Below are 27,652 nucleotides of genomic sequence, written 5' to 3'. Positions count from 1 at the left end.
TGGCTTCCCTTCCCCACAAGGCCTCACCCCTTCAGCCCTATCCACTGACAAAAGACTCTTATAAAAAGGGTTAGATTGGCTCTATGGTAAGTCCTCTCCTCCCCTCATCATCTTAGTTGCCTGCAGCTGGAATTAGTGCTTTGAATTTTTCAGGCCTTTCCCCTCCCTGGGAAGTTATCTGTTTAACTCTCCCTTCTCTACTTCATTCAGTGACAGACACAGAATAGCTTTATATTGAACTGCTAAGGACTTATCTTTGAGTAGTAAATGTCATGTAACACAGGAAAGCAGTTCTCCTCCAGGCTGAGCAGACAGGGCTCTGACCTTAGAGCTAGGAAACCATGGACTCGTGCTGTGATTTTGAAGGACCACTGCTTAGTAGGGCCCTGGGGACAGCCCAAACTGTTCTTGTTTTGAAATGTCAATGTTCCCAGAGGCCCCCACTGAGAGCAGAGGAAAAATGAGTGAGAGAGACGCAGTTGGCTAGGGTGGGGTTCTGGGTTCCTCAGAAATCAGTAAGTAAAACAGAGGTGCCATTACACATTACTATTTACCTAAATATATATTTGGAGGTAGGTTTAAGAGCTAAGAGACAAGACAGAAAATTTAGATTCAAAGTGTAGGTGGCATAAAAAAATCCATCAATAATATCTGATGAGAAAAGCCCTCTGCCCCATCTCCTTAGAGACAAACAAAAACAGAACTACCCATTCTATCACGGAGAAAATGGATGAGCAAAATCAGAACAATTAGTCAATATATTTTGGTCTGTTCAACCTCTGGTGCCTCTGAGGCAGCAATTAACTAGCAAGCACTATTCCCAAAGGAAGGCTGACATCAGTGTGAAGCTGGGACACAAACAAAGATGTACTGATGCAAAGATGATTGAAGAGGAGATGTTTGTAATGCAAAGCAGGCTTGTTGACTTCATTATTTTCCAAACACAAGAAGAAGAAAAAATAAAATTTCTTCCCCTGAATGGGTAAGGGGAAGGGAAGGAGAGATCCAGGATGGAGGTGAGCTGGGTAACTTGCAATACTGATCAATGACTTAGTTGCTGTGGGCAAGCCCACACATGAGCCATTGTTATAGACTATTACTCTACTGGATACAGAATCACAGAATTTCACAGTTGGACAGGATTTCAGAAGTCATCTAGTACAAATCCACACTTGAACAAGAATCCTCTCTACAACACACGAGGCAGATGGTCATTGAGCTTTTGCTTGAAGACCTCTGAGAGAGAATCCATTACCTCCTAAGACAGCCTACTCTACTTTGGGATAGCTCTAATTGTTCGGAAGATTTTTCCTCACCTAGACCCTGTACTTGCCCCTTCATGGCCTCCACTCATTGTTCCTAATTCTTCCCTCTAATTCCAAGCAAACAAGGCTAAAACTTCTTTCACTTGACAATCCTTCAAGTAGTTGGAAACAACTATTATATTCCACCTAAGTCTTCTAATGGAGGGATAAAAATCTCAAACCTATGAACTGCACAGTGCTCTGCACATAATAGGCCCATAACCAATTAATGGTTAATCTGAATTTGTTGAACCCTTTCCAGATATTAGGATGGTTTGCTCTATTTCCACAAGAATTTACTTAGCATGTTAAGAGCACCAGAAATTAACCTTTTCATTTCAAAATCTGGAGAAATTATATTCATTTTAGCTTCTTGACAAAGGATGACAATGAAGGTACTTCAAACATGAGTGATAAAGTCTGGCTTGCTGAAGGAGACAGGTAGATTGGCTCTATAAGTATATAGTGAATGCCCCTGCACCAAAACTTTACCGCACTTATGCAGACAGTTTAAGTCACCGAGCTAATTGGTTTGGTGTAGCTGTTTCTTTGTTATAATGGAGGGTTTAGTGAGGGAAGGAGAATGAGGTAATATTGAGAAATGATGGGGGTAAAAGGCATCAATATTTCGGTAGCTATCCTACATATTTTCAAGGAGTAGGGCTTTGTGAAGCATCAGTATCCAAGGGTGTTTCACTAAATCAAAGCGGTACCACCTACTTTGTCAATAATGGATCTTCTCTCACAAAATCACAGAACAAAAAAATCTGGAAGGAAGCTCAGAGATCCCAAGTCATACCTGAATAGGAATCTCTTCTATAACAACCCTGACCAATGGTCATCCATACTGTCTGAAGACCCTCAGTGATGGGGAGATTTGCAGTCCATTTCATTTTGAGCCTGATTTAGAAGGATTTGGATTTAGAAGGAAGCTTTTAAAAATATCTAAAAAATCTGTCCCTTTGAAATTTACACCAGTAACTCCAGGTTCTTCCTCTTGCTGTTAGGTGGTGCAATGGCTAGAGTGCTGGGCTGGGCCTGGAGTTAAGAGGGCCCGAGTTCAAATCCGGCCTCTGACACTTACTAGCTGTGTGACCGTAGGCAAGTTACTTAACCCTGTTTGCCTCAGTTTCCTCATCTGTAAAGTGGGTAAGAGAAGGAAATAGCAAACCACTCCAGCATCGTTGCCAAGAAAATGACCCCCAAATGGGGTCATAAAGAGTCAGACATGACTGAAAACAACTAATCAACAACTTACGGTCCCCTTAAATCTTTTCTTCAAATGAAATATCTTCAACTCCTTTAAGCAATTCTTCCGTGGTGTAATCTCCAGACCTCTCACCATCTGGATCTATCTCAGGTTTTTAGCTGTCCTATCTAAAATGTGGTGCCAAAGACACTTACTAGCTGTGTGACCCTGAGCAAGTCACTTAACCCTGTTTGCCTCAGCTTCCTCATCTGTAGAGTGAACTGGAGAAGAAAATGGCAAACCATTCCAGTATCTCTCCCAAGAAAACCCCAAAAGGGGTCATGAAGAATTGGACTTGACTGAAAATGACTAAACAATAACAACAAATAACCAGAACTACTAGTCTAATCAATAACCCAGAAATAATCCAATCTAGATGTGCTATGGCCAGGGCAGAACACAGCAAGATTTACCTCTTTACAGGGTCCTTCATTTTTGGATACATTATTAATGTCACCAAGGACCACATTACCTTTTTTGGCTGCCACATCACACTGGTGACTCACATTAAGGTTGAAGTTCATTAAAATCACCAGAACTTTTACAAAGGAGTTTTTGTCCAGTCACAACTTTCCTGTCCTATATTTGTGCAATTGATTTTGCAAGTGTAGGACTTGACAATTATGCCTATTAAATTTCATCTTTATTAGTTTCATTCCACAGTTCTATTTAGGTCTGCCTATGATCCGGAGTACCAGCCATTCCCCCCAGCTTTGTGCCATCTACAAATCTGACAATCATTCCATCTGTGCCTTCATCCAAGTCACTTAAGAAAAATGCTGAAAAGTATGGCATCAACACTCCACCAGAGACCCCCCTCTGAGGTAGACCCACTTATGGCTATACTTTCAGTTTAGTCATCCACGAATTTCAAACAAACCTAACTATATTATTGTCCAGTCTATGCCTCTCCCATCTTGCCAACAAGAGAAGACTGACTTTGTCAAATGCTTTGCTGAAATACAGGTATACTGTCTAAAGCAGGGGTGGGGAACCTGCGGCTTCGAGGCCATACACGGCCCCCTAGGTTCTCAAGTGTGGCCTTTTAACTGAATCCAAACTTCACAGAACAAATCTCCAATAAAAGGAGGCCACATGTGGCCTTGAGGCCGAAGGTTCCCCACCCTGGCCTACAGCATTCCTCTAAGATAGCTAGGTGGTGTAGTGGATATAGCATTGGGCCTGGAGTCAGAGAAACCTGCCTCAGATACTTCCTTGGCTGTGTGAGTCACTTAACCTCTGACTACCTGTTATAAAATAGGGATAACAATAGTACCTACCTTTCAGGGTTATTGTGAAGGTAAGCACTTTGGAAACCTTAAAGGACTATGTACATATTAGTGATTATTATTACCTTCACTGTGGGAATCTGTGATTGTTAGTGTAGGTAATGCCTGGGGTAGGCCTACCTCCAGATCATACCGCCTCAGGAAGCACAATCTGAAACAACGTCTTCCTTACATCAAACAGCATTCTAACCACTATACCAGACAACCTCTGAACTAGTCTAGTAATCCTGTCAAAAAAGGAAATGAGGTGAGTATAGTGAAACCTGTTCTTCATGACATCCTAAAGGCTGTTGGGGATCATCCTTTCCCTTTCTAAATGCTTGCAAGCCCAGAAAGGGTGCTGAGTAAATGCCTGATAACCAATGTGGTATGTGCTGGATTTGGAGTAAGAGGACTTGGGTTCAAATCTTTGTTCTACTATTTTCTAGCTGCGTGACCCTGGTCAAATCACTTTTCTCTGGACTCTTAATTCCCTCATCCAGGGAAGTGAATGACTTGTCCAATGTCTTCCCAGTTACTGCCTCACAATCTGAGAAAAAACTCTCTATTAGCACCAAACCAAGGTCTTCCTTTCAGCCTCTTCCTCACTAATTCATTTACTATTGTTGTTTTTGTTACTGTTACTGTTATTACTATCACTGACACAAATGCAGTGACATGACTACATTATCTTTTTTAGTGGCATTTGCTTGAATTTCACTGGTTAATGTGGTCAGTTTAAAGATTTAATTTCCCCAAAATACAAATGTTATAGTTAACTGAGGATTAAGAGTCCAATAGGAAAAAAGCCTCTTCTCTCATCTGAAAAACCAACCATTAAGTCAACCACCAGATCTAGGGGTTTGTTTTTATTCACAAACGAGTTTTCTGGCAGTCTCCCTCTTATTTCCTTGTCCTAATGAGCTTATCTTAATCATCATCCTATGTTTCTTTTCAAGGACTTTCCCAACAGCAGTTCATCTTGATGATACCTTGTAGAGATGAATGGAGGTGGTCTGACTTGAAATCTGTCAGGCTTCCACAATTTAACAGGCCAATGACAACTGACAAAAAGCCATCCCTATACAAAGACTTGCAAATGTTCAAAATATTATGAATCCTATTATTCTGCCTACCAAATTTGCCCTGGGCTTCTCTCCTCTCCTATCCTTTCCCCACATCATATATAAAGTTTTCTTGTGCCCTCAAATAACAAAGCTCAGCCTTATCTACTCACTGGGGGAAATGTTTCCCTTTCTATGGAAAAATGACATGGGGATCTTTTCTTACCCTCATGTACAGTTCTACAAAGATGCTTCTGCCCCTGGAAAAGAAGCTACATACAAAAACCAAACAAGCAATGACAGCCACAAGAATAATTTGCAATTAACAACAATTTGCAATGAAAAGAAGCCACCCCTGTCTTGGAGAGTCAGGGAATCTTTACCTGGCTGCTGCCTGTTTGTTTTTGGATTTCCATAGATACATTCACACCAGCAGATCCCTCTGGCCAGCACTCTAATTGGAGGTTTGCTCTGAAGCCAACCGAAATAATAACAATAAAATGACTATGAAACTCACCTGCCTTCAGCTCCAAGGGCCCAGCACCCCGATATCCTGATCCCGGGGTAACCAGGAGGGCTGCTCATTCCCCAACTTGTAGCAATCACAGAACTATGAAGTGGATCGAGCAGGATGCTCTGAGTATAACTGCACCTATCTGATGTCTGACTCCTAAGTTAGGTGTGAGAGGATCTACTTCTAAACTTCCCAGTTCTTTCACCAAGACCTACAGTACTCTGAGCTTGGAATGACAGTCTGCCACAAGAAATCTGGAGAAATTCTGAGCTGACTGGGCTGCAGCTCCATGACTGGCTATTCTAAAGGTGAGTCTTGAGGGAATGATTCAGGAACCTGGTGTGGCAGAGGAAGGTGGGAATTTGGATTTTCTTTAAGGTGCAATTCAATGTTTCTGATGTGCTAGATGTAAGGGCAATAGGACCTACGTTAGGAAAAAGCCAATACGTGCTGCTCTGACTCCAATGTCCTGCAGAGGCCAACAGGCATAAGAGGATAACTTAGCTAAGAGATTACGTTCATTACTTGATATTAATAGCACTGACTTTGGTTTAAAAAAAAACCACAGCCCAACGACAAACCAGCAGCACCTCATGGAGCTGCCCATCTGACTGTGACTTGCCCACGATATCCCTTGCTCTGGGGTTTCCCCTCACCCCTCCCCAGGCTCTGCTCTGATACTTGCTCTGATGTCTGTCTCTAAGCTGTCCCAGCAGACATATTCATTTTCTAGGAAAAGGAGAGGACCAAGGAGCCTGATGTAGTCGCCAGCCCTGGCATTCCCAGGAAGAGTCTAGGGGCCTGAATCCCACTTGGTGAGGCAGCCCATTTCCTTAAGCTCTGCTCCACCCTTCTGAAGCTGAAGCAAGAAGAGCCACATTAGCTCTAGACAAGCAAAACTGATCAACATCAGCCCCCAGGGCTCCCCTCCCTCTGACTCTTCTCTGTTTCTCTGACTCCAGTGCCCTAGGCAGGAAGCTTTCTATATCCATATACCAGCGGTCAGAGCCAATGTCAGTGCCAGCAATGCCCCCATCCAGGGGCACTCTCTGTCAGCTCCTCCCTCTCTCCAAGGTGCCTCTAACCAGGCATAAACAAACATGAAACTCTACACTCTAGGCTCAGGCAATATGGCAACTAAGAATAACTGCTGCCCTCTCTCTCCTCCTCTTCTCCCTCCCTGCATTGTGCTCTCCTCAGCCACCCTGGTGCCAAGGGAACTGAGTCTGCAGGGCTAAATTAGAGGCAGCAGCTAAGCTCTCCCAAAGCCAAGCACACATGTAGCCCAGAGGGCTACACCGCTGTGCTGACAAGTCTACTTTAGCACTCCAGATTTAAATGGCAGAAGCTGGGCAGATGGTACCTGGAGGTACTGGCTAGAATGGGTCTCAGGAAGTGCCAAGAGGAACACGAGCTTTCCTTTCACCCCTATTAACAGCAGTCATTTTTATTGAAGCCTTTATAATTTCTGGCTACTCCTCCTTACCCTATCAGCCCTACCACCACCGAACTGAACCCCACCTTCACTGTAGCAAAACAACACACTGGGTGAACTATCAGATTGTAAACATCATTCTGAACTGGCGATCCCCTGCCTCTGCAGGTTTCATTGTCTATTGGCCAGGACCACTAGTGATTTTTCAGTGACTCCAGGTCTGCCTTCCTTACAGTGAACTTTTCATTTACATCCTTGGAGTCATTATGGATTCTCATTCTGCTTATTTTACTCTGCATCCATTTACACAACCTTCCCCATGTTTTTCTGAATTCCTCATAATCACTTCTTACGGCACAATAATATTTCAATAAATTCATTGTTCAGTCACTCCCTAATCAATGAGCATCTACTTTACTTCCAGTTCTCTGTTACCACAAAAGTGCTGCCACGAATATTTTGGTACATACTGGAACTTTGTTTCTGTCTTTGAATTCACTGTGTATTATAGTTATCTGTATTTGTATTTTAGCCCTCTACTAGACTTGAAACTCCATGAGTGGCAAGGAAGCTCTATTAGCTAAACTTTCTATCTCACGAAGGCCCAAGCACAAGGCACTTCATAACTGTTGACTGAATGGAGGATGAATGAATCAAACTAGGGAATTGGGGTTTTCATCGTTCCTGGCTTCTGGTGTCCTAGCATGAGGAGACAGTGATAGATCAAGACAAGATGAAGCCAGGAGTTTGACTAAAGTGTGGCAACAGAATTAATTTACTAGACTCTAATAAACGGCTATTGAAGCTTCATGGTCTAAACATGCATTCATTCACTCAACATGTATTTATTTGTAAGCGCTTATTATGTGCAAGACTCTATGTTAAGCTGCTGGGAATAAAAAGATGAAAAATCCCTGTCTTTAGGAAGCTTAATTTCTATCAGAGGAGACAACCTGTACTTATATGAATAAACAAAAATACCTACAAAGTAAAGGAGGGGGGCAAGAAAGAACCAATCAAAGAAACACATGTGAGGTGAGCCCTGAAAGAAGACAGTCTATCAACAAACACTTTTTATGTGCTTGTTATGTGACACATACTGAGCTAAGTGCATGCGATACAAACAAAGGCCAAAACAGTACCTGCCCTCAAAGAGCTCACATTCTCATTGGGAAGATAAACATGAAAACAGGAACATACAAGGCAAAGGGTACCCATCCAGAGAAGATGGGGAAGGCACTAGCAGAGACTAGAGATTATGAACTGCAGAAATGAGCAGGAGCACCCCCCCCCCCCCCCCGACCAATGGGCAGCCAATGCTTGGCTTGGTGAGAGGTACATTGCTCTGGATTCGAAACAGCAAGAGGCCTAGCTTTGGCTGGAATGTAATGTGTGCAACAAGAGTCATATGAAATCAGTCTGGAAAGACAGGTAGGAACTAGATGGTGAAGGGCCTTAAATGCCGAAGGCAAGAGTCTACATTTTATCCCCATCATCAGAGTTTCTTGAGTAAAGGAATGATTTGTCTGGCCTGTGCTTTAGGAACATCAATTTGGCAGCTGTATGGAAAATGGACTGGAGAGGGAAGGCCAGTTAGGAGGCTACTGTATTCAATAGTCCAGACAAGAGGTGATGACTATGGTAGGAGCTACATGAATGGTGACAGGGGGATAGCTGTAAAAAATGCCTGAGAGGCAGGGGAACTGCCTAAAAATGAGGAATGAGTGAGAATGAAGAGTCAAGGATAACTCCAAGGCTGTGAACCTGGGTGACTGAAAGGATGGTGCTGCCCTCAACAGAAGTGGAGAATTTAGGAAGAGCTGCGTTTGAAAGAAAACATAATGAGTTCCATTTTGAGAAGGTGAATTTGAGATGCCTACAGGGCTTCCAGTTGGAGATGTTGGTAGCCGGTGATGAGGGACTGAAGATCAGAAAAAATTGCAAGGCTGGAGATATACAGATATAGATACTATTACGTATAGATATATAAAGATATAGATATATTGTACATAGATCTACATCTATATATGTGGAAGTTTTCTGAACAGAGATGATAGCTAAATCCATGCGAGTTGATAAGACCACTAAAAGAGTGTGGAGAGAGAAAAGGACAGGGCCCAGGACAGAACCCTGGGGGACACTCACAGTAAGGGGACAGGACGTGAATCATGATCCAACAAAAAAAGACTGGCTGGCTAGAAAGGGAGGACAATCAAGGTCAAAGTATCACAAAAAACCAGGAAGGACAAAGAATAGAGGAGGTGAAGCTGGACAACAGTGTCAACAGCTGCAGAGAGGTCAAGAAGGATGACTTGAGAAAAGCCAATGGATTTAGCCACAGAAAGAGCATTTCCATTGAGTAAAGAGGTCCAGAGACAGACTGGAATAAGTTGAGAAGTCAGTGAGAGAGGAAATAAAGGCAAATGGTATAAATGACTTTTTCTAGGAGTGTGGCTATGAGAGGCAAAGAGCTATTAAGTGACAGGTGATAGCTTGAGGAGATAGTACTGAAAATTTTTTAAGTATGAGAGAGACACAGGCATGGTTTTTTGGCAGCAGGGAAGGAGCCAACAGATAGAATGAGGCTGAAGATTAAAAAGGAGGGGATAATTGAGGAGGTAAACTATTACAGTAGGCAGAATCAAGGGCATAAGCAGACAGGCTGGCCTTGTGAGAAGGGCCATCTCTTTTACAGAGATTGGAGCAAAGAAAGACAGAACTGGGGATGATCTCTAGGGATTCTGAGCTATAGAATAGGGAAGAGGAAGCTTATAAAGAAAGTCTTCTGTTTACTTGTATAAGCATGAAGTAAAATCCTTTGCTAAGTGGAAGGGGTAATGTAGAAGGCTTGAGGAGAGAAGAGGTTTGAATAGACACTGTCAGGACTGTGGGGAATGAGAGACAGTCAATTAGGGGACAATAAAAGTATAATGGAGAACCAAATAGGAAAGAATAAAAGAGTGCCCTATAGTAGTGAGGGCCTAGTTGAAATTAATTAACATAAATTTGTGGTGGACCCAGTTAGCACAGTTGTGTTATCTCTTCTAATGCTGATCAGCAGCATAAAAATAGGAATGGAGAAGGCTGGTGCTGGGGTAACTCAGGGTTAGGGCTTGGCAAGTCTCAGTGACAAAAAGACAAGGCAATTAGAGATTCTAGAATTGAGGACAGCAATATAATTGAAACGGTTAACTTTAAGTTCAAGATTGGGAAAGTAGAAAAGTAAAGCTAGAGCTGGAGTAATGGCCTGGAAAAGCTCAGGCAGGTTCCCCACCCGGGGCCTCAGTGGGATGGATGGACAGGAAGTCACAGGCGAGATGAAGAGGCTTAAGAGAAGTGAGAAGGAGGGGTAGGTGGAAAGAAAATAACCTATTTAAAATGAATTCTCTCCATTTCTCTTGAAATTCTAATTTATATTTTAATGACCCATTCACAAACACAGGACTAAGCTTTCAGCAGCATCAAGAGCATGGCCTCCCTTATTCCCAGCCTGATTCCTTAGACATCCATCTCACTGTCCCTCTGGACCCCAACCCTCAAGAATGCAAATCTCACCTGCATTGAGGAAGGATGGATACATCTCACACCTGAAACTTCTGCAAAGAGATACTTTAAAGGGTTCTTTCTCAAGGTGGGAAATAATGCCTATGGTTAGGGATGGATGAGGACAGGGAAAAGGCAGAATCAAAAGGTGACAGAAGCTATGCTCTTTTTCCACCGCTCTTGGGTCTGTTACCATATTTTTATCTGGAAAAAAATTTTCTTCTTTATCACTTGTCATCCCTAGTAGGCTCCATGAGGAATCCCAAGGAATGCCTTTCTCAAGAAGGTCTCCAAAATAAGCGAAGCAAAATGGTTTGTAAAATTTAAACTGGTACACACATTTATTATTGTTGTTATTATTAATAACAACAATAATAATAATAATTAGCAGTTTAATGGGTCATATCTTGAACTGATTTAAATTTGTTGCTGATTAGGAATTCCCTACTCTCTCAATCCCCTATAGTTAAAAAAACAAAACAAAACAAAACACCCTACCATAACCTTTCTTTCTTTCTTTCTTTTCTTTTTCTTTTTTGACATTGACTTGTGATTTCATGGCAGTAAAGAAATTCCAATAAGGAAACTCCCTCTACCAATGCAGCAGAGACTTAGTCACCTGGAGGCACTGAGAGGTTAAGGGACTTTCCCAGGATCATATAGCTGTAAGTATCAGAAACAGGATTTTCTGACTCAGAGGCTGGTTTTCTATCTAGGTCACCCCTCTCTACCATCACTTTTCTTTTTCTTTCTTTCTTTTTTTTTTTAGGCAATCAGGATTAAGTGACTTGCCCAGGGTCACACAACTAACAAGGATCTGAGACCACATTGAACTCAGGTCCTCCTGACTCCAGGCCTGGTGCTCTATCCTTTGCACCACCTAGCTGTCCCTACCATCACTACTCACAAAGCATTATCCCTGCATAAAGAAAGCCATTAACTTTTACTCATTCATCAAATATACAGTCTTTTCTCATGACAGACTTTTAAATAATGACTAAAATATAAAATGACAAGCAGCGTAGCTGCCAGGAAGACGTGAGTTCAAGTGCTGCCCCTGACACACACTGGCTGTGACCTAGGGCAAACGGCTGCAGGCAACTTTCTATGACTCCAAGTGACAAAGAAGGTGCCTCCTATCTGCATAGACCGTGGGAGTTCTCCTTCTCTAAGAATTCTCTTTATTAATGAAATCACAAGACTAGTCCTCATTTCTATTTCAGCTACATAGTATTCAGTAAGGGATAGCCAAATATCTCAATGTAAGAAACAACTGACCCCAGTTTTTCCCATCTCTATACTCAGTAGAGCTATGGCCATTATGAAGAAATGAAATATAAAATGCAAAAGCAGAGTTGGAATAACTGGTTGTCTTTGCCTCCGAGCTTTCCTTCTCCCTCCCCCTTTTCCCACCTGCCAATTAAAGAGATCCACAGACCGAGTCCAGACTCAGGGCCCCACGGGAGAGACAAAGCACACTCAGTCACTGGAAGACTTAAAAGAACAAGCATTGGGTTTCTTTTTCCTAAAATGACAAGCAAGGGAGGGGACACTTGACCTGATTTTTCTTTCTTTTCTTTTCTCTTTCTTGTCTCTCTTTTTCAAACTTCTTTTACTGATTCGGCCAATAAAATATTACGTAACTTGCGGTGTTTTGGCAGACGATGCCTTTCTGAATACCTCATACTATAATGAAGTGTTTTCAGTATGGATAATATTGCCTTATGGATCGTGGAAGTAAATATATTTTTTCCCCAAAAACAAAATTTTCTGCTCTGAAATTTTAAGTTTCCCAATTAGGAGTCTTGGATAAGCAGTTCTCAGCTACTTTAAGGGATTTGCAAAGTTCAAAGTGATAGCTAATTGCTCCCCCTGGTGGCAGAAGTCCATGAAGTTAAAACTCTTCGAAAAGTGGCACCTAAACTTCCCTGTAACTTTCAATGTTTTCCCAGAAAGCCACACCCTATATGGCTAAACAGCTGGGGCTGAACAGGATCCTTACACAGACGCAATAGACTCATTGCACAACAGAACAACTGACTTTAACTCTGCCCTCAAACTCCAAAGCCAGTGCCCCAGGCACTAAGTTACATCAGCATGTTTACTATGTCACCTCTAGAAGGGATGGCCAAAATCTAAATAGAAAATGCCTTCCTTCCAGCTTCCTGTCATGCCTCCATACAACCTCTGCATCCCCCTAACAATGGCACCTACAGAGACCTTGCCCTGGAAGAGCTAAACCACTTCCTGCCAGGGGCCATGTTTTCTTGATCAGTGAGAGCTCCCTCACATTGCCCCAAATGACAGTCTGTGATTCTCTCCAGCCATCTTCTGGCCATACCACTGGGTATGTACCCTTTTTCCTTTTCTAGCTCTTATTCTGAGAACAATAATCAAATCAATACTACTACTGCTGTGGCTCCACTCACCATCCCAGGGACTTCCCAGAACAAAAAAGCTATACCTAGATACCACTCCTACTATGTGTTCTTATCCCCATTAGAAGGTAAGTTTTGGGAAGATGAGGTGGCCAAGTGGCTAGAGTGCTGGGCCTGAAGTCAGGAAGACTCACTTTCCTGAATTCAAATCAGGCCTCAGACACTTAGCTGTGTGACCCTGGGCAAGTCACTTAATACTTTTGCTTCAGTTTCCTCATCTATAAAATGAGCTGGAGAAGGAAACGGCAAATCACTTTTACCAAGAAACCAAATGAGGTAATAAAGAGTTGGACATCTCTGAAAATGACACAAAAAATTTTTGAGGATGGGGTGGTCTCTTTACTACAGCTGAATAACCAGTGCTTCACACAGTTGCTGGCACACAAAATGAGCCTAGTAAATGCTTTTTCATTCATTCATTCATTCATTTCTGTACTTAAAAAGTACACTTATTATAGGTGTTGAGAGTAATATATAGCTCTCCTTTTGATTCAGGACTTTTAAACTAATAGTCAATGAAAACAAAGCACACTTTTTCACCTTTAAATATTACAATGCTATGAATGTTCACAAAACACCCAACCAGTCAGAGAGGATCTCAGAATCCACACACTCACTCTATCTAGTCTAGATGGCAGTTTTTGTGGCATTCTAGCCTTCCATTCTCTGAAAACAAAGGAATTAAATTACAATTTCTAACATATCTTTCAGAGAAAATGACATTCTTAAATAGCTGTGAAGTTATTCCTCAGAAATCTGACCTGGAGAGGCATAGAATAGGAAGAGGTCTCCATCAGGTGAGAGTCATTTAAAGCCCCTAACATGGAAGGATCCAATAAGGATGAAAGACAGTGACTGGTCTTCAGTCTCTACTAAGCAGGATTCTAGCCTACAAGCACACAGAAACCACCACAACCAGGAACAGATGACCTGATTTCTTATAGTAAGACAGAAGAAGCCTCTTTGCTCTGGATTCTAGTTCACAGAATCCCAGCGCTAGATGAGACATAAGAGGTAATCTAATCTAACCCAAACCTGAACAGAATTTCCCTCCCAAGACTGCCCCATAACATTCCTGATAGTAATCATACAGGTTTTCATTAAAAACCTTTAATGAAAGCATACCATTCCACATTTGTTCAATTTTATTTTGAAGTTTTTCCTTTTAAGAACCTTAAATCTGACTCTCAGTATCATCTACCTTTGGTTCCTCCTTTTTGCTTCTGGGGAGTATTTTTCCCCATATGACAGCACTTCAGATAGCTGAAGACAGGTATCATGGTCCCCTATATGTTCTTTCAGTGTTGTCTGAGGATTAAGGAAATCTGTTCTGTATTTCAAATTATTATTTTTGAATTCTCACATTGAAATGATCAGGTTTTTTTTTTTTGCAATTGGGGTTAAGTGACTTGCCCAAGGTCACACGGCTAGTAAATGTCAAGTGTTTGGTCTGAGGTCATATTTGAACTCAGGTCCTCCTGACTTCAGGGCCGGTGCTCTATCCACTGTGCCACCTAGCTGCCCCAAAATGATCAGTTCTAAAAAAGGGCTGTGTCAATAACCCTGGCATCTATGTATGATGCTCATTCAAATGGAACGTTCTCAGAACTTAGAAACTCAAACAGCTGCAAGCAAAGAAACACAGCTTGATGTTCTGAAAGGCTGGTATGGGGACTTGGCAGCTGTCATGGAAATTATGAAGTGAGAACCCAGACCCTATACTTGGCAAAAATAATAAGTTAAGTTTCCTCAGTCCATGAAAAGATGGAGCCAGATGAACACAATTCTGAGGAAAGCAAACTTTGGAATGCATAGGGTTTAAAGGGGGCTAGTCCAAGGAGAATGGCTACGTCCATATAACAGGTACGCATCCTCTCCTGCACAGCTGGAGAAGCCCACAGCGGGCAGCTGACCCAGAGCTTTCGTTATAATGGGGTATGCAAATTGTGAGGCCTCTGAGAAAGCACAGCCTCTGAGGGTACTCACGCCAGACCACGTGAGTAGTCCCGGAAGTGAAGAGAAACCAGAAGACTGATATAGCTGGGAGGGGAAGGGGGGTGACCTTTTTTGGGTCACTGTGCTCTTTGGCAATTTGGTGAAGTCTGTGGACCTTCTCAGAATGTTTGTTCCTACATTTATAATTGAAGGAAATGAGAAATTTCAGTTATAAGTTAGTGAACAGAAAGATGTAATTTTCACCTCTATCCAAGTTCAAAGATCCTCAGAAATCTATGAACTCCTAAGGGGAAACCTCAAGTTAGGAACGCCTGGAATTTGGGTGTGGGGTGGTACCTGGGTGTGGAGCAACTGCAGGGAGCTATGGGGGAGGGGGGAAACAGGTGATATAAGGGAGGGGAAAAAAGGCATTTCTATGGGGCAGGAAGCAGAAGAAAGGGGAAGGTGTCGGGGGCAGGATGGTATAAGTACCTGGCAAAAGAGAGGGCAAAGACGGGGAGCGGGGCGGGAAGAACAGGGAGGGGAGTGTGTGCCGGGAGTGGGGGTGGGGAGAGGAGAGAAGCAGCTCCCCCAAGGCTGCTGCCAGCTGCACCCTTCCCTACCCCCACCTCTCCCTTGGAATATCGTGGTGCTCAAGAAGGGCCACGGAGAGCACGTGGAGCAGGGGGCTGGGGGCTCCTCCGCAGCTCCCGGGCCGGAGCTCCGCCGGAGGCAGGGCGCCCCCTCCCGGGCGCCAGGCTCTGGGCGCGCCTGTCCGTAAGGAGCGCGTTCCTGCGCCCAAGGGCCTCCGCTCCGCGCGCTCCTGGCCTGTGCCCCCGCCCTCGTTACCTGGCCTCGCACCGCGCCTCGCTCTCCACCCCGTCTTCCCGCTCATCTAATCCTGGGGGGGCTTCCTCCGTGGGAGGGGGCTGGGGGGCGGCGGCGGCCGAGAGGGCCAGCGCCAGTGCCGTCGCCATTGCGCCTCCAGATTCGTAAAGGAGCCGGAGCCGAGAGGAGGCGGACACAGACACAGACTAGGATAAGCGGCGGCAGCGGTATGGAGAGAGAAGCGCTCCCACAAGGACTTCTGGGAGTTGTGGTTCTGCAGTCTTGTCTTGACTTTGGAGAGCAGGCATGGTGAGAACTACAAGTCCACTGGGGCTATATGGTGGGGCCTCCGGTGCATCCTGGGAGCTGTAGTCCTTGCTGGAGGCGACTAGCCCGTTGATTGGGGATTTCCCCAGAGAGCTGACCTTAAGGACACGAGCGCAGGGCTGGGAACCCTGTATGATTCTTCGTGCACTTCATTGCTATTTCACTGTTGAGCTGTCCTTCCCGGAAGTTTTACTGATCCAGCCAGCTTTTACTGTCCTCTCCTTCCTCAGATTTTCGCTGAGCATTGTCTGGAGCTCTCCTTTAACCTCATCACACCTTGTCTTGTATTATAATTTATCTACAGGTCTTTTCATTCATTCACTTCCCTATCACGCTCAGCCCCTGCTGCTACCAGAAAGTAAGCTCCTTGAAGACAGAAACTGTGCTGCTTTTCATCTTTATAACCCCCTCCCTCACCAGTGCCTAGCACAACACTTTAATAATAAAGTTAAATCGAAGTCATTGTCCAATCGAGATACTTCCAAAGGAAGTTTAAGTTCTCTCCACCCTGAACTGTTCTTGGGCAAGTGACTTGACGGACTGCCTCTTGCCCCTCCCCGTACCCCCTCTCCCCACCTCCCGCCTCCCATAACTCTCAGTCCTCTGAGGGCAGAGCACTAGGTGAGGAGCTAAGTGGAATGTGGGTAGTTTCTACAGTGGTGACCAGGGAATGCTAGACCCGGTGAGAAGCAGCAGGAGCCCGGATTGCATAGATGATGCTCCAGCATAGTTTCAACACCTCATTTCTCCAGACTGGTCTTCGCTCACCACCACCCCCTTCCTGAATGGAAAGTTAATACAGTAACAACTCTGGAACTTCACGTCCTTCCTCCACCGACCCTTTAACCACAGTAAATTCTGAGAAAAGTTCGTTCCAATTAAGCCCAGTGGCTAAGGCTGAAGCTTAGGAGTCCAGTGTGGAGTGAGGAAGGCTAGGCTAAAAAAGGGCTGTGGCTGTGATGGGATCCGAGGCGAATTTGGGGTGACAGAGGGATACAGGCTGGGGGCCAGGCTCTGGTCAGTTTCGAGCAATTCTGCTGGAAAGCACACCGCAGGCAGGAACCAGTTCAGTCGTGTACATGACAGCCTGCCTAAACCTCCCTTGGGTCACAATCAGTTAGCGTTCTGAGTAATGAATGAAAGACTGTACATGAAGCAAAGGAGCCCTAGAAAAAGCGGTATCTTGTGATACCAGCTCAAAAACTTGTGGTTTCGCATTGACTAGGGAATAAAATGATTCTGGCATTCAAAGCCTTCTATAATACTGCTCCATCTTATTTTTGCAACTTGCCCTTGTTTACATATTATATTCAGTATTCTAACCAAACTGGACTTGAAGATCATTCCCTCTCTTGCATATTCAGTTTTCCTTTTCAAGGGCTCCCTTCTCAGTCAGCAAAATTTGCTCAGGTCTTCCCTCGTATCTCCCCCCAAAAAACGTTCCCTTGACCCTGACAAGGTCATCCTTTCAAGCTATCATCTTCCTCTCCATAGAGAAATTTTTAGTCTACATCCTTACCTCAACCCCTCATAAACTAGTTTCTATCCCCACCATTTTACAGAAATGACTCTCCCAAGGGCCATTGCCATATTGCTTCAATCCTCCACCTTTTTCAGTCCTTGAACTTCCTATGGCATTTCATACATATTCTTTCTTGAGATCCTCTATTTCTTTGGCTTGGTTGATTACACTTCCATGGTTCTGCCACTTCTCTGACTGCTTCTTGCCTCTTCTGCAGGTTCCTCATCCTCCCATCCCATAAACATAAATATCCTCTAATGTTCTGTTTATAATTTTCTCTGCTCGGTCTAAACTCTACCTTGCTAATCTCATTTATCCCCAGGACTTTCAAGTATCTCCTATGCAGATAACTCCTAAATCTATGTCTTCACCTCCAGCCTCTTCCCAGAGCTCCAGTCCCTGTTTCCAAGTTCCTGTAATACATGGCCATCAAAAAATACCATTACCTTAACTCAACAGATCCTAAACTGAACTGGAAGGCAGTATGGTGTAATAGAAAGAACCTAGGACTTAGAGTCAGAAGAGACTTGGATTCAAACCCCACCTCTTGATATTTAATACCCATAGGAAAATTTATCTAACCTCTGTGGCTTGGTTAATTTATCTGTAAAGTGGAAACAATAATACCTACCTGACATAGGTACTAACCTACTTCATAGAGTTGTGAGGATCAAATATAAGGCACTCTATAAATGGCAACTGTTATTTCTTATTACTACAGTAAACTTTTTGAAAATTGGGTCTGTGTCCAGTGTATCTTGGTACCACCTAGTGCAGTGCATCACACAAGAAAAACACTTCATAAATGCCTGTTATATCAGATTTGCATTGCATCTATGACAGTCTTCACCCACATTTCTCCCAAAGAAATTATGCTAAAGCCTTCCCTCATCTACCCAGTTACACATGATCCCTCTTTCCTTGAATCAATCATACTCTTTAACTTGTATCAGAATTATTTGTATGTCTCCATTCATTCATTCATTCACTCAAGATACATGAAGCCCCTTGTACCTCCAAAGAATGTGCCTTAAGGCACTGGTAGGAAATAGGGGAGGAAAGGGGGAAATGAAATTTACATAAGACTGGGTCCTTATATCCAAGGTTCTTAAGTACTAGAAAGGGGATAGGACCAGAACAGTAATTCTACTACACATAAACAGTGAAGGTACTAGAGTTGCAAAACAAAGCAATATGTGATGTAGGAGAAAGAGTGCCACCAACGAGGGGAGTTAGGAGTAGGGGGGATCAGGGAAAGCTTCATCAACATATAATGCCCCACAGTCCTTCACATCGTAAGGTCCTTGAGGGCAGGATTTGTCTATGACATTTTTGTTTCCCCAGCGATTTTGCGTCCTCAGGGGAATCCAAGGTAGGGTAAGTGTTGGGGAACCATCCTAGAAGCTGCATTCGAGCGCCTTCCCCCTTTCCTTTCCCAAGCTCCCATCTCCAGAGGAGGCGCTTCTGACTCTGGAGCCATTCAGCCTTCCTCATTCCTGGTTGGTCAAAAGGGCGTGCGTATCTCGGGACCCACTTCTGACCCTCCCCACACCTGAACAACAAACTCACTCGCACCCAAGTCATGAAAAAGAATCAATAAACATTTATCTGATACGGTCGTTTTCGTACATACAGGAATCAACTTCTAGCCCGGTCCTCGCTGGCCCCGGGCTTTACAGCATGTACCCTCCGGCTGGGGGGCCTTACCAACTTTCGCCCCGTGCTCGCCGGTGATTAAGGAGGGCACCGATCATTACGCTTGGGGGGGGGGGGGCTCAGCCTCGGGTAGGTCGCCGTTAAAACGCCTCTCGCAAATAAACACTTTGTAGATATAATATATATGTATATATGTGGTTACAAGGGATAAATTGAAACTTTTTTTTTCCAAAATGCACTTATGTCTAAGAACGGGCATAAAAACCAAACGAAGCCCAAAGGGAGAGGACGCTCTGATGGGCTCGGACAGGCGAGCAAGTCCAGGGGTTCCCTCCGGACCCGCTCCAACTGGTGAATCTGAATCGGCGGTGGTGCGGTGGGAAGACAGGGGAAAGCAAGACCTCTTCTAAGTCCAGCCCTCCCAGTCCCAAAATGACTCCAGGGGCAAGGGTCAGAGGCTATTTGGGGAGGGAGAGGAATCTGTGAAAGGGCAGATTTCAGAGCCCTCTTGGGAAGGCTGAGGCAAATGTACTGCCCCAACTCCATCGCCTCTGCACGTGCAAATAAAGTGCATCCTTTTCTTTTTTACCTTGAAATTTTGCCCACCCCTCCTATCTTACCCAAACTCTGCCCCCCCCCCCGATCTCCCTTTTCCTGTGCAAGCGCTGGCCCTCCTCTCTACATACACACACACCCATCCCCCTACCACTGAGGGCTGGATTTGGGTGCCCCAGCGAGGTCAGAGGTAGATCTGGAGGTGGCCTTGAATATGTCAGCGGCAGCGAGGCTGTGTGTGAGTGTGTGTTTTGGGGATAGGGACATCATGAGTCCGGAATTCGGTGCCGGGTGCCGGCGCTCCCCTTCTTGGGGGGGTAGGGGAAGCAGGGGAAAATCACATGTTGCGGGGTGGATAGGTGGAGGGCAGTGGCTGCAGCACTCAAGCCCTCACCAGCCTGAAGCTATTCCAGGTGTGACCCAGACCTGTCCATCCTCACCAAAGCCAGTGAAACCCACACACCCAATTTACCCAGGGGGGGAGTAAAGTGCTAAAATCCAAGTTAATAGGGACCCATCTTGCTCTGGAGTTCAACCCTCCACCCCAGGGATTCCTTGGTGAGGAGCAGTGACCCATAGTCTCCCAAAAGAATATAAGCTGCACGATTGAGGACAGAGACCTACTCTTTCCCATACATGGCAACTACCTCTGCTACCTTCTCCACATACACCTCTGACACCAATAAACTTCTATTCCCAGGAGCCCCAGGATTGGGAGGAATTAGCTAAAGGGTGAGAGAAGACAACCTGAGAGTAGAAGAAATGATGTGTGCATGGAATATATAGCATATACCATCTCTACTCTACCACTAGCCTTCTTTCAGACTTGATCATCTAAGCAAAGTGATCCCTTCTGATACCTCAAAGAGCTCAGTGCTAGGTTGTTCCCCTTCACCTCCCCACCCCCTATTTTCTCTGCATCCCCTCAGCACTTGGCTTTTCTATCTTTTAATTATCAATTTCCTCTTGTTTGTATCTTTAAATCAATTTCCTGTGTTTTCCCTCCTACTGGGGACCTCCTGATGGAAGAGACCAATGTCTCCCCTCTCATTCCAAAGTAAAGCCTAACCCCTCTAAGACCACCACCATATAGGGTCAGCCCCTCCAATGCACCTGGCCTTAAAACCCTAGCCTAGGACATGGAGAACAATGACAGTCTCCCAACCCTAGATTCCCTACTCTCCTTTTATCCCTGCCCCCAGAGGACAGCATCAACCTCAGTCTTGGTCACATACTACTCAGAGGCAACTGGGTCAATTAAAGAATAAGAAGGCTCAGAGGGGAAATTATCTTTGTGAGGTGTATCCCTGAGCCCAGCCTCCCTATGAGGGTCTGTGGGCAGGAAAATACCCTATGTCCACCTCCCCCATGGACCCGTGCTGGGTGGACCCTGCCCTGAAGGCTCTTTTTGGGGGTTGGAGAAATGGCAGCCATGGCCTGAGTCACTAGATACTCAGGCCCCTGGCTGAGTTTCAGTAGCTAGAGGGGGTAGGGGAAAGTGGTCCTGGACCTGCCACTGTGATCCAAATTCTCAACTTCTGAGGCTCAGGGAAGCACTGGCTCCCCCAAGGTACAGTCAGTACCAGGAAACCCTTAGCACCAAAGTGTCAAAGATTAGACAATTTATAGTATAAAAAGGATATAAAATCATTTGTTACTTGTGAAGACAACTGGCTTTCTCACAATATCTAGGAGACACACATTGGGCAAATATAAAAATTCACATCATGGACTGCAGCTCCTGCAAATGGGTCCTTAGGGACCTGGGGGAGCAGAGATCCCTTACCCAACCAGCCCAATTACAGCAGCCCCTTCATGTTTTTAGCTCCATCAAATCTTCCCTCAACTTTAAGGATCTTTCTTCTCTTTTGTTGGAGGAAGGGGGTAGGGTGTTAGAGGGAAGACCCAATGATAAATTGAGTCATAATTATGTCTATTATCTGCATTAATGGAGGGGAGTAGTGATACAGATAATCCATAACAGCAAATAATCTAAAAACAATTTGTGTTTGGGAAGGCAGTGTAAACTTCTGTGTGTATACTAGCCTGACTTCCCTTTTTCATTCTGCCTGCTCCTCATTTCAGGTGACCTTTCCTATATGGACTCACAATGACTCCTAGGAGGAAAACGGGGAAAAGCCAACCTTGACTTCTACAAATTGGCTAGTCCACACCTACCACTTCCTTGTGGGTCCCACCTCGCCTTGACCAGTCTCCATCACAAGCATGTGGTGTAATGGAAAAAGTGCTGGATCTGGAGTCAGAGCACCTTGGTTTAAAGGTCAGCTCTACCACTTTGGGGACCTTAGCTTTGTGGGGCCTCAGTTTCTTCAATGTAAAATGAGGGGGTGGACAAAATAACCTCTAAGGTCCCTTCCAGTTCTAAAGCTGTAACACAATGAGATTAGAACTCCTTCCAATTTCGCAAAGATCCACATTCAATCTTCCCGTGCTGCCTCCAGCTCTCTACCTAGCTCTTTTCCCCATTTAAAGCTGGAGATAAAAGGCCCCAAATGAGATTCTGGGATGAGCCAGATGGCTGGGGGCTAAGAAAATGCTCAAAGGTAAGGTTACAGTGGATGCTAAGTGCTTACTGGGGAGGATATGTTGGGAACAATTCCTGGAGGAAAGCCTACCTCCCATTGCTTTCAAGAAATAAGAATTCATTAACCACCTCACTAGTGCTAGGCGCTCTCATCTTGAGGACACACCCTCCACCACCCACAAAGGAAGTGCCACATACTATCTGATGCCAACCTAGGGTGTCTGAAACCTGTCCTTGAGGTCATTCTATAGGAGGGAGCAGATGAAGAGCTGTGGGCCTTTCCTATCATTAGCATCCCTGGATCTGTCATTACTTATTAACTCTACTTTCTAGTCTCTGAGGCAGCAACCAGCTTGGGCACCATGGTGCAGTGAGGGTGGAAAAAAGCTGTGTACATGGAGTCAGGTTTGGAGTCTGGCAAACGCACTTCATCTCTCTGAGCGTTGGCTTCTCATCTGTCGAAATGAGGGAGTTGGACAAGATGATCTCAAAGCTTCCCTTACAGCTCTAAATTTTATGATACTATGACTGGAGAAAACTGGTGATGGTCAAGTGCAGAGAAAGTAAGGGGGCCTTGCACAACTGGGCTATGTTCTCCTCTCACTATCACCGCCAGTCATGTGTGAGACTGTCACATTCAGAACCTCATTCTTCCAAGAGAGGGGATCTGGAGCCCTGTACTACTGGGTACCAGCACTAGCTTCTGGCAATCTTCCCTTAGCTCCACCAAGGGACTAGAGAAGACAACACTCAGAGAGTAAAGAATGACAGATGGGCAAATCTTCTAAGAGATCGGCTCCCAAGGGAAGTGAATGACAGAAAGTGTTTTTAAGGGTGCCCATATCTGCCCCTCCACCCCACCTCAATATTAGTCAGCCCTTCAATTCTTAGTGTCACTACTATGCCCTCTGGTGGAGGGGAGTAGACAGACACAGAAGGGAGAAACAAGATAGGAAAAAGGATGAGAAGATACAAAGACACTGCCTAGGATATAAGGGATCTATCCAGGAAAGTGGCTAAAGAGGGTCCAGGTTTACAGTGCTGAGAGGAAGAGAAGCCACGAACCTAGGCTGGGTCCTAGGCCTCTTCCCAAGAAACTGCAAGCACCCCTTGACAGAAACATTAATGCCATGAGGGCACAAAGGGGGAGCTCTCCTGAGAACAGGACTAGCACCTGTCCTATCCAGAAGCTGAGAAATCAGGAATGTGAACGTAGGGCCAGTAGGTACAGGAAAGTCCAGACCCTATCATTCTTCAACTAAAACTGAAATCTGTCCCCTCCTCCCAGCAGGGAGAGCTGAGAACCCAGGCAGCATTCCCTTTCCCTCCCCTATATAGCCCTGCCCATTCAGAACAAAGTTCTTTCCTTTCAGTTCCTTTTCCAAATACTGGTATCCCCAAAGTCAATTTACCCCTGGGGATGTGGGAAGAGGAGGGAGGTTTTCTTAGGGCCTCTACCCAGGATCACTCTCAAACATTTTCCAAGCATTCAAAGTCTTGGTTCTGAGAGACCAGGTAGATATGGATCTCTCTCACTCCATCTCCCATATACCCAATGTACAACAGTGTAAGAGAAAATCTTGCTGCTACCTCCTAAGGACACCCCACCCCCACCCCTATTGCACTTTCTTCTCCCTTTGAACACCAACTGGTCCCCTCCAAAACCTGAGCACACTGCAACCCAGGTGTGTGTGTGTGTGTGTGTGTGTGTGTGTGTGTGTGTGTATTTACCTGTGCACACCAACTGGCCCCCTTCCCCAACCTGAGTACACTGTAACCCAGGCAAGCATGTGTATGACATGACTATGCATGTGGATGGACTGACAAAACCTTAGATGGGCTGCCACAGCCTCTCTCAGTTAAACAAGGCTAAGGAACAGGTCCCTGGGAGTGGTTTTCTTCTTCCTTCCAAAGGAATGGCCAGGAGATAAGGAGAAGGATAGGAAAGCCAAAGAACGAGGGATGGGAGATCGGAGCCAGCTCCCTCCTCCCCTCCCTTCTCCTCTCCCTGGCCTGTAAACTCAGTACCCAGTCAGTCTGAGAAGCAGCCTGGCCTCCCCAGACCCCACCCTCTCCCCCAGCCCCAACCTCTGCTCACTTCTCAGGCACCTTACTGGCTCCCGATTTCCGGCTGGGCACCACTCGGTTCCCCTTGTCTCGACCACCCAAGGGCCAATCGTCCTGGGGCTTGGGGGAAGTCTTTGTGGGGGGGCCCTCAGAGGGCCGTTCCTTGGGTTTTCGGCCTCGCTTCTTTCCACTTGATGTGCTTTTCTTCTTCTCCTTGGCAGAGAGCTGCTCCCTACTCTTGGGTTTGGGTGGGGAGTCTGCTGAGGTTCGGAACCAGTTCTATGGAGAGAAGAAGCACCCAGTGAAGCCTAGGGCATTCAGGAGAGATTATTCCTCAGGTCTAGCATGGCTAAAAAGTCAGCTTTTCTTTAAATCTTGGCTTCCCAATCTCACTCTAACTATATGACAGACTCCCTCCCCCCATCCTCCCAGACTCAAACCCAGCCTTTCCTTCCACCCACTCCTGACTCCAGGGGGACCAGACTGGGAACCCTTGTTGGTAGGCTTGTTACAAAGGAGGTTTAGTTAACACTCCATGGTCCTCACCTCTGAATGTGTCTTGATGATGTGGTATTTAACACCGCTTTCAGAGCTGAACTCCTTCTGACACAGGAGGCACCGATACTTTCCCACCAAGTGGTCTCCCTGCAGTATACAGAGCTGGGTTTGTGATCCCCCAAGCCCTCCACCCTGTCCCTGTCTCACAAGGCCTCAGAATATGCTGACAAGCAGTTCTGGAATCTTCAAACCCAAACAAAGGCAGGCAACACAAACATCCATTCTCCACCCCACCCCCAACACATATATACAAATATTCCTCTCCTCCCAAAGGGGCTCAAGCGACAGAGAGGCTGCAGCCCCAAGGACAGTGAAGTACATACGCCTCAGGGGGCTCCATTCAGTGGGCCATTTCTCAGAGAAAAGACAGTAAGCCCCTTAACAATGAGTCTTTGGGGAAGGATGTCCCACCTATCTGGGTTAAGTGGGACACTGGGAATAGGCCTCAATCAGTATGAACCCAGAATGACACAATATACATGAGTCTGATTTCCCTGGGAGCCTTCTCAAGTAGGCCCAGAGTAAGGAGGGTGTTGTAGTCTGGAAAAACGAGGTTTTTCGAGTCTAGTCTTTTCTTAACAGGCTGTCTCTTTCTCAGTCACATCCTCTGTTACTGCCTGTAACCCACTAATGGGTCAGGGAAGCCCCACTCAGACCTGCCTGGGTGAGAAAACGCTCCTCCCCATAAAATACCCAAACTATGATGATAAGGGGAGTGAAGATGGAACTAGACCTAACAATGCGTCATGGCCTTAGGGCAGCCTCTCTCTCCAAAGACCATTGTCAATTCTCAGCTCCTGCCATGACCAGACAGCCCCTATTCTTGAGGTTTTCTAGTTGTATACTTCTCTGTCCTGTTCGAAGTGTCAGTCCTGGGTGGGGAGACCATCACAGTTTGGGAGGTTGTGAGATCCTGCTCTAAAGCCTTCCCTTGCTGCCCCGGCAGCTCTTAGAGCTCCCTTAGGTGTCTCCAGGTTAAGTCACATGGCCTTCCATTAAAATAGGCCAAATAAAAGGGCCTATTGCTTTCAGCATTGATTGGCTCATCTAGTTCTTCTGTGATGTCTCTTCAAGGCCCAGCAATAGACCTGAACAAAGGGGAGGATTTTCTACTACTCTGGATTAACAGAGAGGGCATCCCTTCCTTCAGTTGTACAGATAACTGTGAAGGGATTATTCCCTCCATGTGAACCCCTCTCATTGTGGCCCAGCAACTTCTACACAAGGAGAGGTTTACCACTGCTAAAGCCCCTTTCCACAAACAGAATTCTGGGTGAGGGAATAGGAAACTGACCTTGGTACAGTTGGCCAGGTGGGCTTTCAGCCCAGACACACTAGAATAGATGGCTTCACAGCACTGGGAGGAAAACAGAGGGAGAGGACAGTCATGGGATGCTGCTGCTTTGTTGTGTATAACACTCCCTCCCTTGGGAACCAGTATCACTGTTCAGGTGATAAGGGGGGATAAGAGGGGATAAGATGAGATGGCCTCTGAGGTCTCTTCTAATTCTAACATTCTAAGACTCTATGGGCCTAAGAAACGGCCTGACTCCACAGAAGTACCCACAGGCACATGATCATTCCATACTGTCTCCCTCCCCATAAGAAAGAGTTTCCTGGACCTGCCTCCAAGGAAAGGAGCAAGGGGTTGAGGGTTGGGGTGGAGAGCTCGTCTCTTGTTTGTGTCCATGGGAATCTCAGGGCAAATCCTCATACCTGAACCCCTTCTGTGACCTCTTCTATATGGGCAGTCTGAATGACTGCTCAATGTCCCCAATACTCAAGGAAGCTAGATTGTGACTCATCTACTTCTAAAGCTTCAGTTTGTCTTAAGTCAGGGCTGGGGATACAGGCAGGCCCTTCCCTGGGAAGGTCAAGTCTGGACTCTTTCTTCCCTTTCCCCAGCTTCCCCACCACCTCTTATCCTTACATTATTAGGGCAGTTGACATGACCTCTCTCCTTCACTTCATTCTTCCATGTCTCCAGCAGCTGGGGATTCAGTGTTGGGAGTCCTGGCCGAGTGTAATTAAGCTGCCAAACAATGTGTGTGATGGACGACAGGGCAGCCTTCCCCACACACTGGCTCTCTTTGTAATGGGGGTAGGAGAGCACCAGGTAATCTGTGGCCTGTCCCCTCTCCTCCTCCCACAAATCCCATTCTGTTCAATCATACAATACACTCCTAAGTCATCTACAAACCTGGAACCACCATGGGACAGAAAGAAACCATGCAGGAGGGGATGGAAGGTATTCTCTACAATTACAGCCTGCACTCCAAAGGCCATCCCCACCCCCCCAAGGAAAGTCTACACAGAACAGCAGTATAAACACTAAAAATAAACTGTGTAACTAATACCAGGGCCAGAGAGAGTTAGGTCAGATGCCAAGGAGGTGTGACGTAGACATGGCAATGGGTGCCCAAATGAGGTAGTGGGACAATTTGTCTGGAAACCCAGTCCTTTCAGAGATAGGAGTGGACGTGACTTTTGAAGTCACATGTCAGGACAGTTAAATGGTGACTGATCTTCAAGCAGGTAACTAGAAAAGGTAAATGACCAGCCCCAAATTACTTAGCACTTCCCTCCCCAGGTGTCTCACCCTCTTGGTTTCAGGCACAAGGTCATCCTTCATTCGCCGTTTGGTCCAATCCCGAGCGAGCTCATCCTCTGCAATCTCCTGAAGGTGGAACACTGCCACCTGGGCAGACGTCCGGCGGATCCGTCCACTTGGTGTCCGTTCCATGTCCATCTCAACGTCCTGCTCGGGAGGTTTTCCCGCAGGCTCCTCAGGAGGCTATGCAAGAAAAGGTAGTAAGAGCACATTTTGAGGAAGGCACTGCATTT

General features: G+C 45.5%; 2 protein-coding genes across 4 annotated transcripts in view; both read right to left on the bottom strand.

Annotated features, from left to right (window-relative positions):
• Nucleotides 1–15,742, bottom strand: part of UCKL1 (uridine-cytidine kinase 1 like 1) — a 38,540-nt gene extending 22,798 nt beyond the window's left edge. For both annotated transcript variants that reach the window (XM_027849660.1, XM_027849662.1), the window contains exon 1: nucleotides 15,600–15,742. In XM_027849660.1, coding sequence (XP_027705461.1) covers nucleotides 15,600–15,727 — 128 coding nt within the window. In that variant the 5' untranslated portion in view covers nucleotides 15,728–15,742. The remainder of the gene's footprint in view (nucleotides 1–15,599) is intronic.
• Nucleotides 15,743–16,502: 760 nt separating this feature from the next.
• ZNF512B (zinc finger protein 512B) overlaps nucleotides 16,503–27,652 on the bottom strand; it is a 38,732-nt gene continuing 27,582 nt past the window's right edge. Inside the window, exons 13-18 of one of the 2 annotated variants that reach the window (XM_027849657.1) lie at nucleotides 27,408–27,602; nucleotides 26,739–26,840; nucleotides 26,103–26,165; nucleotides 24,797–24,895; nucleotides 24,293–24,529; nucleotides 16,503–16,686 (exon numbers count right to left, since the gene is read on the bottom strand). In XM_027849657.1, coding sequence (XP_027705458.1) covers nucleotides 16,579–16,686; nucleotides 24,293–24,529; nucleotides 24,797–24,895; nucleotides 26,103–26,165; nucleotides 26,739–26,840; nucleotides 27,408–27,602 — 804 coding nt within the window. In that variant the 3' untranslated portion in view covers nucleotides 16,503–16,578. Of the gene's footprint in view, nucleotides 16,687–19,010; nucleotides 24,530–24,796; nucleotides 24,896–26,102; nucleotides 26,166–26,738; nucleotides 26,841–27,407; nucleotides 27,603–27,652 lie in introns of those variants that run through there. The other variant, XM_027849656.1, reaches the window with a different exon arrangement.

This window comes from Vombatus ursinus, unplaced genomic scaffold (genome assembly GCF_900497805.2).
Source record: "Vombatus ursinus unplaced genomic scaffold, bare-nosed wombat genome assembly UNPS02000580.1, whole genome shotgun sequence".
In the NCBI taxonomy this organism is placed as follows: Eukaryota; Metazoa; Chordata; class Mammalia; order Diprotodontia; family Vombatidae; genus Vombatus; species Vombatus ursinus.
Note: the sequence above shows the minus strand (reverse complement) of the source record. Positions and strands in the feature narration are given on the sequence as shown.